The sequence below is a fragment of the Vanellus vanellus genome, assembly GCF_965231255.1.
Source record: "Vanellus vanellus genome assembly, chromosome: 2".
NCBI classification, from domain to species: Eukaryota; Metazoa; Chordata; class Aves; order Charadriiformes; family Charadriidae; genus Vanellus; species Vanellus vanellus.
The window spans coordinates 48,956,051-48,972,547 of record NC_138906.1 but is presented as its reverse complement, the minus strand read 5'-3'; the positions used below and the strand labels follow the sequence as shown (position 1 = coordinate 48,972,547).

At 37.8% G+C, this 16,497-nt stretch overlaps 1 protein-coding gene across 1 annotated transcript in view; it reads right to left on the bottom strand.

The window, feature by feature from the left end:
• DNAJC13 (DnaJ heat shock protein family (Hsp40) member C13) overlaps positions 1-16,497 on the bottom strand; it is a 50,224-nt gene that overhangs the window by 18,084 nt on the left and 15,643 nt on the right. The window contains exons 18-35 of the mRNA XM_082499313.1: positions 15,678-15,773; positions 15,382-15,525; positions 13,582-13,664; positions 12,016-12,169; positions 9,722-9,825; positions 9,485-9,644; positions 8,377-8,439; positions 7,937-8,038; positions 7,670-7,774; positions 7,077-7,279; positions 6,513-6,597; positions 5,868-6,022; positions 4,868-4,913; positions 4,495-4,649; positions 3,654-3,855; positions 2,771-2,886; positions 1,826-1,904; positions 946-1,081 (exon numbers count right to left, since the gene is read on the bottom strand). Coding sequence (XP_082355439.1) covers positions 946-1,081; positions 1,826-1,904; positions 2,771-2,886; positions 3,654-3,855; positions 4,495-4,649; positions 4,868-4,913; positions 5,868-6,022; positions 6,513-6,597; positions 7,077-7,279; positions 7,670-7,774; positions 7,937-8,038; positions 8,377-8,439; positions 9,485-9,644; positions 9,722-9,825; positions 12,016-12,169; positions 13,582-13,664; positions 15,382-15,525; positions 15,678-15,773 — 2,188 coding nt within the window. The remainder of the gene's footprint in view (positions 1-945; positions 1,082-1,825; positions 1,905-2,770; positions 2,887-3,653; positions 3,856-4,494; positions 4,650-4,867; positions 4,914-5,867; positions 6,023-6,512; positions 6,598-7,076; positions 7,280-7,669; positions 7,775-7,936; positions 8,039-8,376; positions 8,440-9,484; positions 9,645-9,721; positions 9,826-12,015; positions 12,170-13,581; positions 13,665-15,381; positions 15,526-15,677; positions 15,774-16,497) is intronic.

The following is a 16,497-nucleotide window of genomic DNA, read 5'->3' as shown; positions in this document are numbered from 1 at the left end:
CATGCTAGAAGCTGACAGAACTTCATGGAAAGAAACTCATTTAAGATTAAAAAGACTTATCTCCAGCTCAGCAAGCTCCCAAGCTCAGAGCGTTCCAAATGATGCTTGCTTCTCTCCAGAGAAATATGAGTATAGCCTTGTTTGTCTTAGGCCAGGATTGTCTAACAATAAGCCTATCGGGCCCTTTTCCAGTTTGACATGGCAATCATATTTTAAACAATTACATTTTTCATGCCTTTAGGGTTCAGCAGCGATAAACGATTTCATCTTGCAGTCTGGAGCCCATTGTGAGCCACTCGATGTAAGTCTACACTACCATTGTCACTGTCTCCACACAACTGACAAGAGCTATGATTACACATGAAGTTCTTAGTTTACCATTATAATGTAAAACTTACATAGCAAAACATTGTTGACTCTCTAAGACTTGGACATGCCAGCAGCTGCCAGCCAGGGACTGTAGCTAGAGCCAAGGGTTAGGGTACTCTGGCTATCCCTCCTTCCCAGTTGGGCTGTGAAAGAGGTAGTATTGCAGCACACTCACCAGAGGACTCTAACACTAGTCAGAATTTCTGCAAGATTACACTCATGAGGCTATCGAAAATGAGATGATCTCATTTATACTTGGAATCTACCATCTGGGTGACTGAGTACTAGTGAGGACTTTTCTGCATAGACAGAATTGTAACTCTAAGTTATATACAGAAGAAGATTCAAACTGATTAGTATCAGAGCAAGGAATTTCAAAAAGCTATTAATGCTTTTTTGAATTATGTTTTACTGCAGATGAATTTATTTTATGGAAGAAAAAGTCCTATTTTGAAGCCCTATACCGTAGCTAGCCAGAAAACAGAACACAGACTCAAGAACAGAGAAGATTAAAACTGACCATACTGGCCACTAAAGAAATGAATATAAAACATTATTCTGAGACAGTATGCTTACCTTCCTTATGCCTGTTGAAGAGGATGCTTTGAGTTTTCAAGATCAAAATTATGTTTTCTGGATCTGGCCCATCTATCACCTTGGCAGACTTGGTGCATAGAAATTCATACGCTTTATTAACCTTTTCAAACATATCCTGCAAATAAAGAGAAACAGTAGTCTCAAGAGTTGCTAAGAAGCCCTTAAATTACTACAAGTCTGCAACATCAGTTTAGATGCAGGTAAAATAAAGCATTGCAGGTTATCAGCCACAACATTTTGTTGACTTGTTACGTTTCAGAAAATACTCTGAATAACCTTAAGAACACTGGTTCACAGATCAGTTTTCTTCTGTCTCCTAAACTCTGCCATGGGCAAGGGGCTAAAACTAAGTCAGTTCCACTATGGCAAAAGTAGTAAATACAGTTTAATTGATTGTAAGAATAACCAGAGGATGCAGTCTGTCTTTGAAAAGGAGCAATTCGCTTATTTATGTCCTGTGTAACTCTTAAGCCAGATGATTTCTGCAGTGTGGGTCTGACCTGATTGCATCAGTTGACTATAGAAATCTTAATATTCCTTGATTGACGTCAGTCAAATTACTCATCTATAGTATTAATCTGTATTCTAGTATTCACCTAAGGCATAGCATTTAGAGGGGCAAAAAAATTTAGAGGGGCAAAAAAATTTAGAGGGGCAAAAAAATTTAGAGGGGCAAAAAAATTTAGAGGGGCAAAAAAATTTAGAGGGGCAAAAAAATTTAGAGGGGCAAAAAAATTTAGAGGGGCAAAAAAATTTAGAGGGGCAAAAAAATTTAGAGGGGCATATCAGAATTCTTAGTACACATAATAGCTGAATTTGTCTCCACTTCATTAACACCATAAGTTTGTGTTGTACATACCCTGCCTTCTGGATTCTTGTCTGGGTGATATTTTTGTGCCAGCCTGAAATAAGCTTTCCTGATCTTGCTTTCCTCATGCCTATGAGAAAACAAGTCTCATTAAATTAAGTAACATTTAAAAAAAAACACAACAGAAAAACAAGCTGGATTCTGACAACTTTACTAATAGTAACTGCAATTAAGTGAAAACTACAAAGCTCTTGTATTTCAATTTGAAAATCCTGCTTCATCAGCAGACACTGAATGGGGGTAATCATGTGGCCAGAGAATAGAAGGAAATTTCAGAAATAGTAAGTATTTTCGTATGTCTTGTATTGAATATACTAACCAGAAGGTGTTCAAAGTCCCTGAATGTTCTAAATGAAGAGTCTAAATGAGCTATAAGTGGTAAAAGTTAGTAGTTCAAGATTTGTAATAAGTGCACTGTTCTTGACACAATTACACAAAAAATACACAAGTGCTATAAGTTCCCTTTTAGAGGCCTAAAGTAAGAAACTAGTGGCAAGATAGGAAATAAAATCCTAAGGATACTATCACCAAAAAAAGAGGAAAATATTTGGCAGGGGGAAGAAGGATGATTAGAGGTCAAGTTCCACTTTGAACATATTCAAGTTCTGCCACATTCTTTGCTCACTACGGTTGAGTCTAATGCTTGTCCTGTAAAACAGCCTAGTGAATGTTTTGAAGCAGAGCTCAAAGCACTTCTTTCCCCCCCAAGTTTCCATTTATCTGAACACTTTACAATTATTCTCTCAAACACTGGATATGGATTCTCAAGCTTTGTTTCTTTTTAGATAAAGCAATCTTCCACTGTGAAAGAAGAAGGTGCTAGACATAACTGAACTGGTACCACTGATCGGTTGCGAGTACCGAGATAAACTTCAGTTTGTCAGTGTACAGAGTTTATGTAAATGTAGTTATACAGCTCTACCAAAAACAACTTACTGGCCTTGTCCTTTGGGAAGGTTAAGGACTTCATAAGCATCATCTATTGACATGGTAGGTGGCTTCTTTTCTACCTCCTTCTTCCACGCTTCTAGTGTATCTTTCAACAGTTTAACCTAAATAATTACAATTTATTAGTGTTTCATTTATACTCAAACCAGTACATGTCATCTTTATTTAAGAAGTGCTGCCTTATTAATGAATCCTTATCACCCATCACCCTAAGTTCACAGGGCTAATCCTTTTATTATGGTTCCTTCTCCAGTCAGGAAGCGATTAAGACTTTGCTGCACCGCAGTGCTGTATTTTATTCAAGGTAAGAACACCTTATAATTAAAATGTCTATGCAAGAGTCACATTAGAAGAGGGAGAATCACTTAAGTGATATGCAGTTCACATCTTGGTACTACAAAAACTGCAAAGCTGCATGAATAAGTAAAGCTGCTTAGACAAATCTAGTCCACAGACTTGTACCAAAAAGATCTCACTAATTCAGGTAAAATACCGATACCATGTTAGTTCAGTTTCTTGTCCAGCATGCACAAATAAGAACACAGAACTGATGAGTTCTTCCCCCCGAGTCATCCCCCCTCTATCACTTGAAGTCAACTGAAACACTATCTGAAGTTTCTTGGATACTTTATTTTGCTTTTCTAGTAATCACCACAATCAGGACATACTTAACATGTAGTTGCTATATGGCATGAAGGCTATTCTGTTTCAAGATAAAGAAGTGTTTAACATATTTGCATTATGAACTGAAAGTCAGGATCAGTTACTTGCCACAAACCTAGCATTTGATTTCCTTAATTTTTTTAAAAATACCACTTTTAGGACTATGAAAGGTAAGAACTAAACAAATCCAAAAATACTTCTTACTTACCGGATCTTTAATTGGCCAGTCTGGAAATCTGAGTGTATCACAAAGATGCTTGAGGTAATAAATATTACAGAACAGCTCATTTTCCAGTTGTGGATAGTTGATAACTGGGATAGGACAGTATTGGTAGAGTGCTCTGGTATTGCTTTGAAGACGAGGGGTGAAGTCAGCAAGATGAGCAGCAATCTTCTCTATCATAAGACGCCTAAAAGTTACAAAGTTTGGTTTAACACTTGCCAAGCAGTCCTCAATCCTCAGTGACTGTACAAGTGCATTCAATGATTTCTTCTGAAAAGGTTTTCCCTAGTAGTTTACCACGTCAGAAGGGATTCAAAATGGGACTCAGTCCTATTCTGTTGTAAAGCTATTTCAATGTCGTGAAAATTAGTTTATTAAAACCAATGTAAAGTGACATTTCGCTCTCCCTCAGCACCTATTTATATTCTTAGGGCCTCCCAAAAAGTATTATAATATTAGACATATCTCCTAGATAGGCGCTGTTAATAAGTGAGTACAGCAAGTATAAAGTAGTCCACATAAATAGTGGAGACTCCACTATTTGAGGAACTTAAATCAAGTGTGATAGAAGCAGATGTAAAGCACGTTGTCAGATCTTAAGGGAAATATTCCACTCCCCACTACCAATTCTGCTCCTCCCCGCCCTGTTATTTTTGATACAAGTACAGGGCAATGCAGGACATAACCCTTGCAAAAGGCAAACAGGGAAGCAATGAACCCATGGAATCCAGGTATTTTTGGCATTCTTTAGAAATGTCAAAGACAAGACCTCTTCGGCATAAGATGTAGTTCAGATTTATTCGTCCTTCTGACGGAAAACAGTTACCTCATTTCATTGCTCCAAATTGCTTCTGGAGTGTCAAATTCTCCAAGGAATATCTCAGAAAATTTTTCTGGTTCATAGTTTTCTAAATAACACACCATTGCTTCAGGAAGAATATGTCCAAGTATACTTCTTTGAACTATATCTTGACCTTTTGTCTACAGAAGAGATCACATTGTCATCCCAAAGGTAATCTGAATTCAGTCTTACTAAGCAACTTGAGATCTAAAATACCCTCCCACTTTTCCCTGATAATTCTTAAATTCTAGCTCTTGAGAACTTTGAAAAAGAGCAAGCATCAAGTATTGTTAAAACAACTACAGGTGGTTTGCAAAACTATTTGGAAACAGAGGCAGTTACTTGGCAGTCTACTCACTTCTTCAGACTTGAAGGCTTGTTTTGTATGTGTGTATTTCAAAAACCTAGAAGAGAAACAGCAGTTATTTTCTCTTTAATTGATAGTTAAGGCACCCTTGAAAGATAAGCAGACCAATATAGTCCAGCTGGCAAGTCTCATACATTTACTTTGAGATAAAAGAGTAACAGCAACAACTGAATGAAACTCTGTACAAAGTCGATCAAATCCTTGGGAACTCCAACAAGTTAAGCATTCCCATGTTATAAATGTTGCTGTATGTTCATCATTTCAGTTTGAAAGTCTTGCTCCTGAAAGCTTGTTTTCTCCAAACACAAAAAAAAAAAAAAAAGCAGCTGATAGACAGACAACCTTTCCCTACAAACCCCTCCCTGCACCATTAGATCATCATTGCAGAGATGAAACAATATGATCTTACACTAACTGCTGACAGTCCTGTTACACTAGAGTCATCATATAAACATTTCCCAATGCATTTTGATGTAGAAGAGGAGACTTAACTGGAATTGTAAGATAGCTTTTTATGAACTACTGAATTCAGAGGAAAAGTACTGGAATAAACTGCAATAGCCAACTGCATGTGCAGTGCATCTGTGTCAGGCAGTACAGACTGTTTTAGGCTTCAATACTAAAACAAGCTATTAGATTTTTCCACCACTTTTCATAGCTGCTTACTACCGAAAACTATATTAGCATATCAGTAGCCTAAGAGTATGACTACTCATTTAGTGCCTGCAATGATTTGTTCCTCTACAATAAGCCATACTTAGTTGTACTGTTAGAACTATACGATCAGACACACTCTCGTTTCCTCCCTGTCAGGGTCATAAGCAATTCACTTTAGTAACTGACTAGACCATGTGATAGCAATTCTTCTAGAGGGTGTCTGCTTGCAATCTTGGGTTGGTTCTAGCAAGCCACACTCCCTGGAGCATTTAGAGCAACAGTATTTCTGAGCATGACTGGTCAAGAGGTATTTTTAGCTATTCTTTTTCCTCACCTTGCAATAGGAAGTACATTGGAACCTGTGTACATCATGATAAAGAAGAACACTCCACTCAGATAAAAACGAGGTAACTGAGGGTTATCTTGCATGACATGAAACAGCAATATAGCAACTTTTTCCACAAGGATAGGATCAAAAGTCAGTAATAGCTGAAATCAAACACAGGCATTTATATTAGTGCTTGAGTAGCCCAAGTTACCTAGCCAAAACTGAAGTTTTAACTCATTCAGTATTGGGACAAGCCAGTAAATTTACAAGAATTGCAGTTAAAGAATACTTCAGCCCAAAAATAACAAGTTCAAATCACAGAATGTTTAAAGTTGGAGGAGACCTCTGGAGGTCATCTTGTTGAACCCCCTGCCACAAAGCAGGGTCACCTACAGCTGGTTGCCAAGGAACATGTCCAGATGGCTCTTCAGTATCTCTAAGGATGGAAATACTTATTAATGAGATATTGGCTGAAACAACACGAAATTTGTAACACCACCCAGTGAAATAAACAACTGCTTGTCCAGAGATCTGCAGGATGTTACAAGTGTCATTTAATGTGTTTGTCCCACTTAAAGTATTCACACAGGGAAGATGGTAGAATAAGTCAGACTTTTACTCATTCAGATACATTTTTGAAGAGTTGCTTACCTGAGTAATATGAGGAAGGCAAGTACTATCTGACAACAGCCTCTTCACTCTAGGCAGAGGTCTTATAATAGCATTGTCTTGATCCCTAAAAAAATTAAATGTCACAGCAGTGAGCACACATGTGCTTTTTCTCTTTCAAGAATGAACAACTTCATTAAGCCGTAAGTATCAGGCTATTGAGATCATATTCAGTGTCATTATTTTTTTTGTTAACTTCAAAGTTTGTTGTTAGACTTGATAAGTGTGGCTTAATGTCATGCATTAAAACCAGCTTTGTTTCCAAGTTAAACAAGAGCCTGCCTGCAAGAGTAAGACTATGCTGCTGTGCATTAGAAACACATATAGCTTGTGCATTTATTCTTGCAGCCCCTTTCACAATATAAGTATTGTCTCATGTACAAACTCTCTATTTGCCCGCAGAATTAATTATTACTATGTAAAAGGTGCTTTAATACAGTTCATTAGTGTACTATTTGGTTTCTAAGAGAAGCTTTAAGATAGAATTTATGAATTTATGCATCTGCCAGAGAAAGTTAACCACTTTTGCTGAAAATTAGCATTTACCTGCTGGGAAAATATCCACACATTGTGATGAGCATGTTGAGTACAAGTGTGGCAAGGTCAGTCTCATTCAACACAGCCTGGCCACTGGCAAGCAAGCACCACTTCAGCTGAGGGATGACCTGTAATGGTCGCCAGCCATCCATACCTTGAGCCCAGCAACGTGTTTTTGAAGTCAGTTTTCCACTGTTCCATAGTTCCTGCATCTATTGCAAAATTAGAGATGAATGTGGTTGATTCAGCATTCAGAGATACCTTTGCTCCTAAACATTCACACTCAAGACAAGCTTTTAACTGCTATATGGCAGACTACTATAGTTGCATGAAATTCCAACACATTTACAACTCTGTCAGGAAACACAAAGTAACCATTGACAGCTTAATTGAGGTATGAAGGGGTAGGCAGCCTTACCAAAAAGGCTGTGGTTCTTGGCACAATATCAAGTCTCTCATCTAGCTTTAATCTTTAAATAAAGAGTTATACTTTGAGAATACAATTTAGCATTGTTTGCAGATTTCCCTCTCACTGTTTGAAACACACCCAGTCACCACAATGGAAACAATTTGTCAAGTTTGAGTTTGAAGCTGCCAGGTACCTCTTGAAAGCTGTAAGGACCACTCCTTTCTTTGTCAGCATTGCCAAAGTACCATTCTTTCTCGCTCTCCCTCTTCATATCAGGTGCCGCTTCAATCACATTGCTCTAGAAGTTGATGTTTATAAGAACAGCTTTAGCTTCACTGCAAATATCACATTTCTACAGGAAATGTGAAGAGGACATTGATTTTTTTTTTTTTTTTTTTTTTAAGAATCGTCCTTTTAGCAAACCAATGTATGAGTAGAGTAAGAAACGAAGGCCACATACCTGCAGAGGGACTGTAGCTCTGCTTGTGTGAAGATGTGCCAGAGTAAGCAGATCCACAAGGATTCTGATGCCATTTGAATCCATAAGGTCCTTCACATTTTTCTGTGAATGGATGAATTGAGTTAACACAAGCATTTTCCAGATAAGAGTTGTTACAAGTACTGAACAATTTTATTTTAGTAAGAAGCAACCATGAGAAGTGTCAAATCATTCTCTAAAGGGACTAGAATGGTCCAATCACCACAATATCTACACGTTTCCTTCACCTTTCTCACCAGTAAAGAACAACTACCACATCCCAGAAAGCTGTATCAAACATTGTTTTCAGACTTCCTCAAGACTTGAATTTTTGCTGAGGTTAAACCCGAAAGACTAGTTCAGACCATTTTATACAGCTGGAAGATTGATAAACTACTGCTAAGCGTACATGTCCACCTTACCTTATTAAGGATCAGCTTGTTGAGAAACAATATCAATCTGTCCCGCTCAAGCCTATCAGTGCACTAGTGCAGCAGAAGAGAACAAATTAGTATTTGATAGCACATATTAGACATCACCTTCAAAAGTCAATATAGTAGCACCTGCAAAGACCCATTTACTTTTTTCATGCCCAGGATAAAACTGATGACTATGAAGTGTCCAGTTTCATGCACAGCAAATAAACGCAGCTTCCTACCACTGAGGAGGAAAGGCCTTGGTTCCCCTCCATCCTCTTTGCTGCCCTGGGTCTGACATTCAAACCCACTGTTCTGCTAAGTCTACTGTTCTAAAGGGACAGTGTTTGGATTCCCTGGTGAGCTGGTTAATACAAATACAAGGGGAAAAAAAGAGAATCCTTTCAGCCAGCAGACAGAACAGGTCTTTTATGTTATATCTGTGGTGAGACTATCAAGACTCAAGATAAAATAACAAGACACTGCATTGGTTCAGTTTCACTTACAACAGCCGTATCTAAAACCCATACTGATGTTGGTAAAGAACCCCTTCTTTAGATGGCATGGAAAAGCATTTTTGCAAGCTGCATCAGTTGCTAGACATAACTTAGCAGACACTTAATAGGCAAAGTAGTTACCACTAAAAATCATCACATGTGCCTATCTAAGGCTACCATTTCATTAGGTCTGGGGCTGTTAATACTACTCTTGAAGTTAGTATTTTGAAATAAAGTGACATGGAACAAAGTTCTCCACTTCAAAAAGCATTATGCTTCTGCATTTTTCAAAAGCAAGAACAAGATTAATATCACACAAAATTCCTTCACACTATTTTTGTACAGCCTGAAAACCTGTTAAGGCCAACAAAATGCAGATATAAAGAGACTAGTATGAAATACCTTTATGATCAGCAGGATTTTTAGTGAAACTTCAACTGAATCAAGGGGAGATACTAGGAACACTTAGTGACAGCATGGAAAAAAAAGTATTTATGCTGCAACTTCACATTCTGTAAAACCAGAACTCAGGTTTCACAGAAACGTGAAGGATCTGAACGTATATTGGACTAGCTGTATATTAACTACCATATCAAGTAATTTTAAATAATTCTTACCCTTTCTAACATCCCAACAATGTATTTAGTATCAGAAAATGGTCCTATTTCTTCATGACATCTTCCATAAACAATGGCCAATGCTTGCAGACATAAGCATTTCATATTCACTTTTGGAGTAAGCAAGAACCGATGGTAGAGTTCATTGAAGAATTCATATCTAATAAAAAGATAAGATTTTAGTGAAGAAAACAACAGACACCTTGGGAATTAGATAGGATTTTAATAACTCCTCACGATTTTTTGATTGCTCCACTCTCTTCAGTTTCATCTTCTTCCAGTAACAATCTCAGATAATAATCCCCTATTTTTATTTCTTCAGAAAGGCACTCATATTTTACCTGTAACACAGAACAAGTTACTTAACAGTTAATAGTTTCTCTTTCATTAAGTTTTTGCTTGCATAACACTGTACTTGATTGCATCCATAAGCTCAACAAGGTTAGCAAGCCCTCCTGCAGCTTGAGGAAGACTTAAATCTGCAAGTTTGCTGTTAAAGAAACACACATCTACAAAATATACTCCAGAAACTATTGTTGCTCCCCAGAACAAATGAAGTTTCTCATCTTACTGGAATCCCAGCTTCCGACCTTTAAGTAACTTGTTTCTACTATCTGCTGGTTTTATTAACTAAACTTGGATAGTACGGTATATATTCAGTGACTCAAGCTTTAATAAGTAGTTATTCCACTGTAAGGTATTGCACTCAATGTTACTACAAGTATGAAACACAAGCATGATTTAATTACTAGTTATACTCACTATTATGCTAGGTAATAAAAGCCCAGAGGCACCAGTATACACACCAACAACCTAAAGTCAAATTGCACAACGAGCACCATCATTAACTTCAGAGCAACTACATTAAATTTAACCATATGCCTCAATGCTCAGTGGTTTTAAGCATTTGACAAGCACCTCATTTAGAGGTACCTCTAAGATACTACAAAAGCCACCCCCTACAATGGTTTTCTTATCTATAGTTTGCAAGCCACTGTTATGAGGCCACAAAGTTATCTACAGATCTCACCACAGCACATGATACAAAGAGGGCCCACTAACTCATACACGTCCAGAGCAATCTCAAGCCACCATCTCCCTTGGCAAAGTGACAGGTTGCATAGCTGACAGAGAAGCCTTTGTCACTACTGCATAGTTAGTTCAAATGCCTACAGCATAGCCTGATAAAGTATTCATTTAAAATCAAATCTCCGAGACAGCAGGAGTTCAGAGATCGTGTTACAGAAGCCCCCCTCAAACCAGTCCCAAAGTATCCTGGGCTGTAACTGCAAGAACGCTCGTGATACATTCCAGTAGTATAAGCCACATAAGAGTGCAAAGTTCAGGTGGGAAGCCTGTTTCAAATCTGTACTTTTGATTCTGCACCAGTTAGCACCTCTAAAGTACAGAGACAGAGCTGCAAGAGCAGACACTGTGGCACACAGAAGTCCTGTGCCTGACCCATACTTGAAGGAAACTTTGAAAGCTAAATGCCAGTGCAAAAAATGCCAATCCAAACACAACTTTAGCTATTCACTGCATCGAGGTAAGAAGTAATCTGTAGCTGTGTGATAGGGATAAGTTGTGTAAATAAAATAGTTCTTTCTCCTAAAACATTAGCCCAATGTCTTGCAATTTCTGATTTGCCAGAGTGGTCAACTAAGGAGAACTCCTCAAAAGCAGCGGTGTACTCTTGTTTCACTAGTAGTCCTCTGCTCAAATTTAAACTAGAAAGTTGTACTGTGACAAGGATGGCATTGGGAATATTTAAGAATATCTTACAGTTGAATTCAAGCGTGGCCTTGCTTTGATTTAGCATTATACAAAATAAAGCTGTGTGGAATCATAACAATACTGGAGATAAGACTAGAGTACAGGAAGAGTCTGTTAAACACATTACTTGAAAACATCTTGCAAGTTGTTTTGGGAAAGCCAATTAAGACCACATCAATTGCTTTGGAGAAGCCTGAAATGCTATTTTGACTTTAGGTACTGCTGCTCCCAGAATGTGAAAGCAGTATCTTCAATCTATAATTTAGAGAGCAGCATGGTTTTAGCCGCATAACCTATTCATGGTTTGGCAACCCAATATTTAATGGCCTTAGGATCACTGAGACACAATGGAAATAAAGACAAGGAACTTGCTATCAGGAAGAAGTGACTTATGAAACTACCCAAAACAAGTTTGATGGAGCACATTCAAGACTTATGACTTATCTTGACAACAGTATAATACCAACTCTTCTCTTTTCCTCTTAACACAAGAATACATCAAGGGTTCTGATCAATGTTTCATCTCTACAGTGCTATTTGTCAGGCTGGAGAGCTTTCAGTTTTGCAGAGTAGCACAGGACAATAATGCATGTCCACAGACTCAAGCCTTAGCAGCATATTCTAGAACCCCAGAAGAACTCTACCTTGGAGTCAGGGATTGTCAACACAAGATTTACTCACATAGTTAGATACATAAAACTGACATTTTAAGTAGACATATTTTACATACGCAGTTTCTCCTACAGTGGGTCATTTACCTCAAACTCCTGATGGTTCCATGAGATAACATTAGCACTACCAAGTTCTCTGTCAATATTAAATGCTCTCATCTCAGACTCAAGAGTATCTCTCAGTTCTTCCCGTGTTTTGAAGTTCCAAATCAAGTTTGATCTAGCATGATCCTGAAGAAATCTAAGAAAGAAGTTACATAGTTTAAATCCCTCAAACATTATCTGAAAAGCAGACAAGATTCAGCTGACAAGCTAGATTAGCACTAGTGGACCTTAATTAGAAGGCACCGAGTCTCTAGTTTGTTACAGTAATTATGGTCTTTCACTTGCATAGTGTTTCCACAGTGATGGAGGTCAGCATAGACTAAAGCATGCCTGTTGTCATCCCTTTTGGCTCCATTTATTATTTGCATATAGCTGATGAACAGAAGACTTGCAAGCTATTCACTGTATCTGCCAGTAAGGGCTACAAGTGAACAATAATGCAGGGCAGCAGACATGCACATACCAAGTGTATGTTTTCAACAAAAGAGTAGTTCATGCAGGAAAATAGAAGTCAATGTCTCAAGTGTCACAAGACAGTCAGTGGACATTCTTCAGTGATAGTTACAAAACAGCATTTGGATCCAGAGACCAGCCAAGAGCAGCACTTTAATACTTTAAAGTTTGGGAGCATGCAACTCTTCCTTTCACGCAACATTTGTGCGGAGCGGACTCTACGTGACCTTTAGAAACATTCAGCACTGAATCAAATAGTTAAGTTTACAGAATTTCCCCAAGCTTGCTTGCATAGAGGTTGTCAAACAGTCAAGCTTTATTAGTCTGTGGAGCATAACACCCCAAGCCAAAGTAAAAGTGATAATCTTTTTTCAGATGGAGGCTCCTCTGTTGTAAACTTTGACAGTTATAAGAACTCACAGGTAATCAAGTTGCATTTAGGACCTGTGGCAGTATTTGAAATCCAGTATCCACGTGCGTTCTCTTTGCCTGCCTTAAGCTCATTTTTATTCCAATTCAAACTCATAGAACCATAGAATCATTTGGAAAGGGCCTTAATGATCATTTAGTTCCAACCCCCGTGCCATGGGCAGGGACACCTCCCATTAGACCACATTGCTTAAAGCCCCATCCAGCCTGGCCTTGAACACCTCCAGGAATAGGACATCCACAACTTCTCTGTGCAGCCTGTTCCAGTGTCTCACCGCCCTGACAGTTAAAACATCCTGAGTAGCTTACAGGTTGATGCAAACATGCTACAATGCTTTTCAGTGCTACTTTGCTTAGCCTTCAACATAATGGAGACCTGCACCTGCAGTTTGTTGCTCACTCTTCCTCTTGATTCAAGGGTAAAAAGGATGTAGCTTGGTAAAATTTGAGAAGCTTTCCAAATTCCCCCCTTTCCTAAATACAAGCTAAATCCTTAAACATATCTTATGAAAAATGAAATTCTAAGTTCCTGTTACAAAGCACTTGCACTGTTTCAGGCAAGCAGAAATTGGAATCAAGCCAAAGCAACTCAGAAAATATTAACAAAAAATATCCAGTCAGGTAATAACTTGTATCATAGACCATCATATTATCTTAGGTTTTTACCTGTAATAGAAGAGATCCCAATTTGCTTCTATTTTTATTCTCTGGCGTCGCTTCCTTAATATCACTGGCTTTTGAATAATATTCTGCAAAAGAGCCAAATTTAAGAAGTTATTAGAAATGGATAATCCCCATTTTCCATTTTCAAAATATAAAGCTGGTGGTTTTTTTTTTATTCCTTCAAAAGCCACACTAAGTTAAGTCTCATTAATAAGGTCTCCTTTTCTAGCAAGTAGCAGCAACAGACTTTCACGAGTGTTATTTACACAAAGTTAAATCATGCCAGAGAAACTTTCAGCTGTTTAACAAGTCATTAATTTACAAACAAGTTATACCTGAGAAAGGCTTAGTTCCCATCACCATAAGCACTTATCAGCTCCAAAGCTGATGGAGGGGAAAACCCACAACAAGAATGCTTCGCTCTTGAAAGAAAATAACTAGAGCAAGCCACAGAAATAAGTCACAAACCTGACTTGGCCACTGAAAGGTTCCCTAGTTTGGTCAAGTACGAAATCACTGTTATACGCTACATGAAGTACCACATGCAAGCAGAAGTCTGAGCAACATAATCCACACATTTAGCAGAGATACACAGACTCACCATATTGTTTCTGTCCTGATTGTGATGGAAAGTTGGAAGAAAAAGAAAAGGTACATTTAACAAGCCACAGACACTGAAGTAAGTCAAAGTGGTAACACCGAACTTGCTACTACCCTTTCCAAGTTACACTTGCATACATTTACTGTGAAATTAAACAGCTGAGAACTCCAGATAGAAAAATGGTTGTTTAAACTTCGTATCTGGACAAGATGTTTAAAGTGCAATTTGCCCTTTACCACTGTTCTCCACATTTCTCCATTAATACTTTGTTTTGAACTTAGTTCACAATTTATTCTGGAAATATTACTTCTCAAAATTCTGCACCACAGTCCACAAACTTGAGCTAGATTTTACCAAGTTAAGGTTTTCCTAAATTAAAGCTTATTGTTATGTCAAATCAACTACAAATACAGGCATTTTCAATACTCTGCATTGCTCTTTTCATCATTCCTTGCATATGTAATAGCTTGTTTCATTTTCAGAATACAAGACGACAAGCTTAGTCAGGAGACTAAAGAAAGTTAAGGGAAATACCTTGTGATTCAAGAAGTTTGTCATACAGAACACGACAAAAAAATGAAAGGAAAAAAAAAAAAAAAAGACCAACAGTAATAATACAACCAGTGCTTCAGCTATCCTCTTCTAACATCACATCAAAACAATCACTTATTACTTCAGTCTTAACCATGGTTTTATGTATACTCTTATGTTGCAATTTAAGTACTAAGATACCTACATTCAAGGTAATACTAAGCTTCTTCAAGCGGCTTCCATAACTAAAATACCACTAGCATGAAGTGCACTAGCATAAAGACTGTCCATGGTTTCTTCCAAATGTAGTTTAAAGATTGGTTTTGCCACATTTCAAGGAATTTCCTATTGTCCTGTATAGTTATCTTGGAAGAGATGCGTGTAAGCTGCAGTCCAGTTTGATAAGTTTGGCTAAAGCAAGAACATGCTAAAGCTTCATACATATGCTGAATGAATCCATTTACCTGCTTTACATTCTCCCTGGAACCCATTTCTAACCCAAGATGAAGATTATTAAGAGGCAGAGAGTTTACTAAAAGGAAGAACTATGAAGTTTCTCACATTCCTGCACGTCTATTACTGTCAACGTTCCCTTTGATTTCATAGAGTTGTAGGTGTTCCTCTCTACTCTTAGTCAAGTTGCTGTAAAAAAGAGCTTCAAATACTTTTACCTCTTTTTGAGCTATGCCCATTCTATCTCTCCAGTGCATCAAGACAAGATCCACCTTCTCTTTTGCAAATTTTTCAACTTCCTTCGCAGCTTTTCCAGCCAGTCTCTGCCACTCCGGCACTTTATTAAACTTTCCATACTGATCCTGCAGAGTAAATCCTATTAGTTATTTGCAGTTGCAAATACGTATCAATACGTTTGATGCAGGTCAATGCAACAAGAAAATGTCTGTACTAGAAAAGTCACTAAGACTGTACATTATTTAATGGAGGAGGTAAGACAGCCACATTTACTTACAGTTGCAATTTTTAAATTATCTCTAACATGCATCCTATCAGCATCTTTTTCAGGAACAGGATCAGCACTGTCAAGGTATGCCAGCAAACCTGGTGGCTAAAAACATTTAAAACAAATGTAAACACACATGTGGCTACTGGAACAGAAGCCATCACATCAGGTAACAAGATAATTTCTTTAAATTAGAGATTTCAAAACAGAATTTATATTCTACTCTAAAGCAAGTATGTAAAGCTACAGCAGCTTTTTGCTTTTATTAGTGAAATCCCACCATCCTCAACAGAGCCATTCAATAGAGGCACATAATTAGCTTCAGTACAGCAGAGGTCTTGCCTATATCCCATTTCTTAAAGGAGTGCTTCACGAAGCTAAGGAGTGTAGGAAGAAGAGAGTTGATCCATAGGAACTAAGGGGGATGAATACTGTAACACTAGAATCCATCCATATCCTCCGATATGGATTGGACATTGCATGTGACATTAGAGATGAGATAGTCTTATTTGACTAAGCCTTCCGGAAGACAGTGATCAAGATCAAGACAGTTTGCTCTGCCAAAAAATGAAGGAACTGCTATTTTGAATTTAAAAGTTAATATTTTTTCCAGATTTAGTAATTCCTTACACTATTCTTTGAACTAGTTCCACTGAAGTAACTTAAGCAAGAACCTTTCAGGAGGCTGCAACAGTGAAAGAACATGGCAAGTATCAGCTAATATATAAATTTAGCTATGTTATAAGCAAACAAAGTTGGACTGGCATGAAAGCATAGACAGAACTGCTGCCTTAATTTCTTACTAGCACTACGCATTAGAGACTGTTTA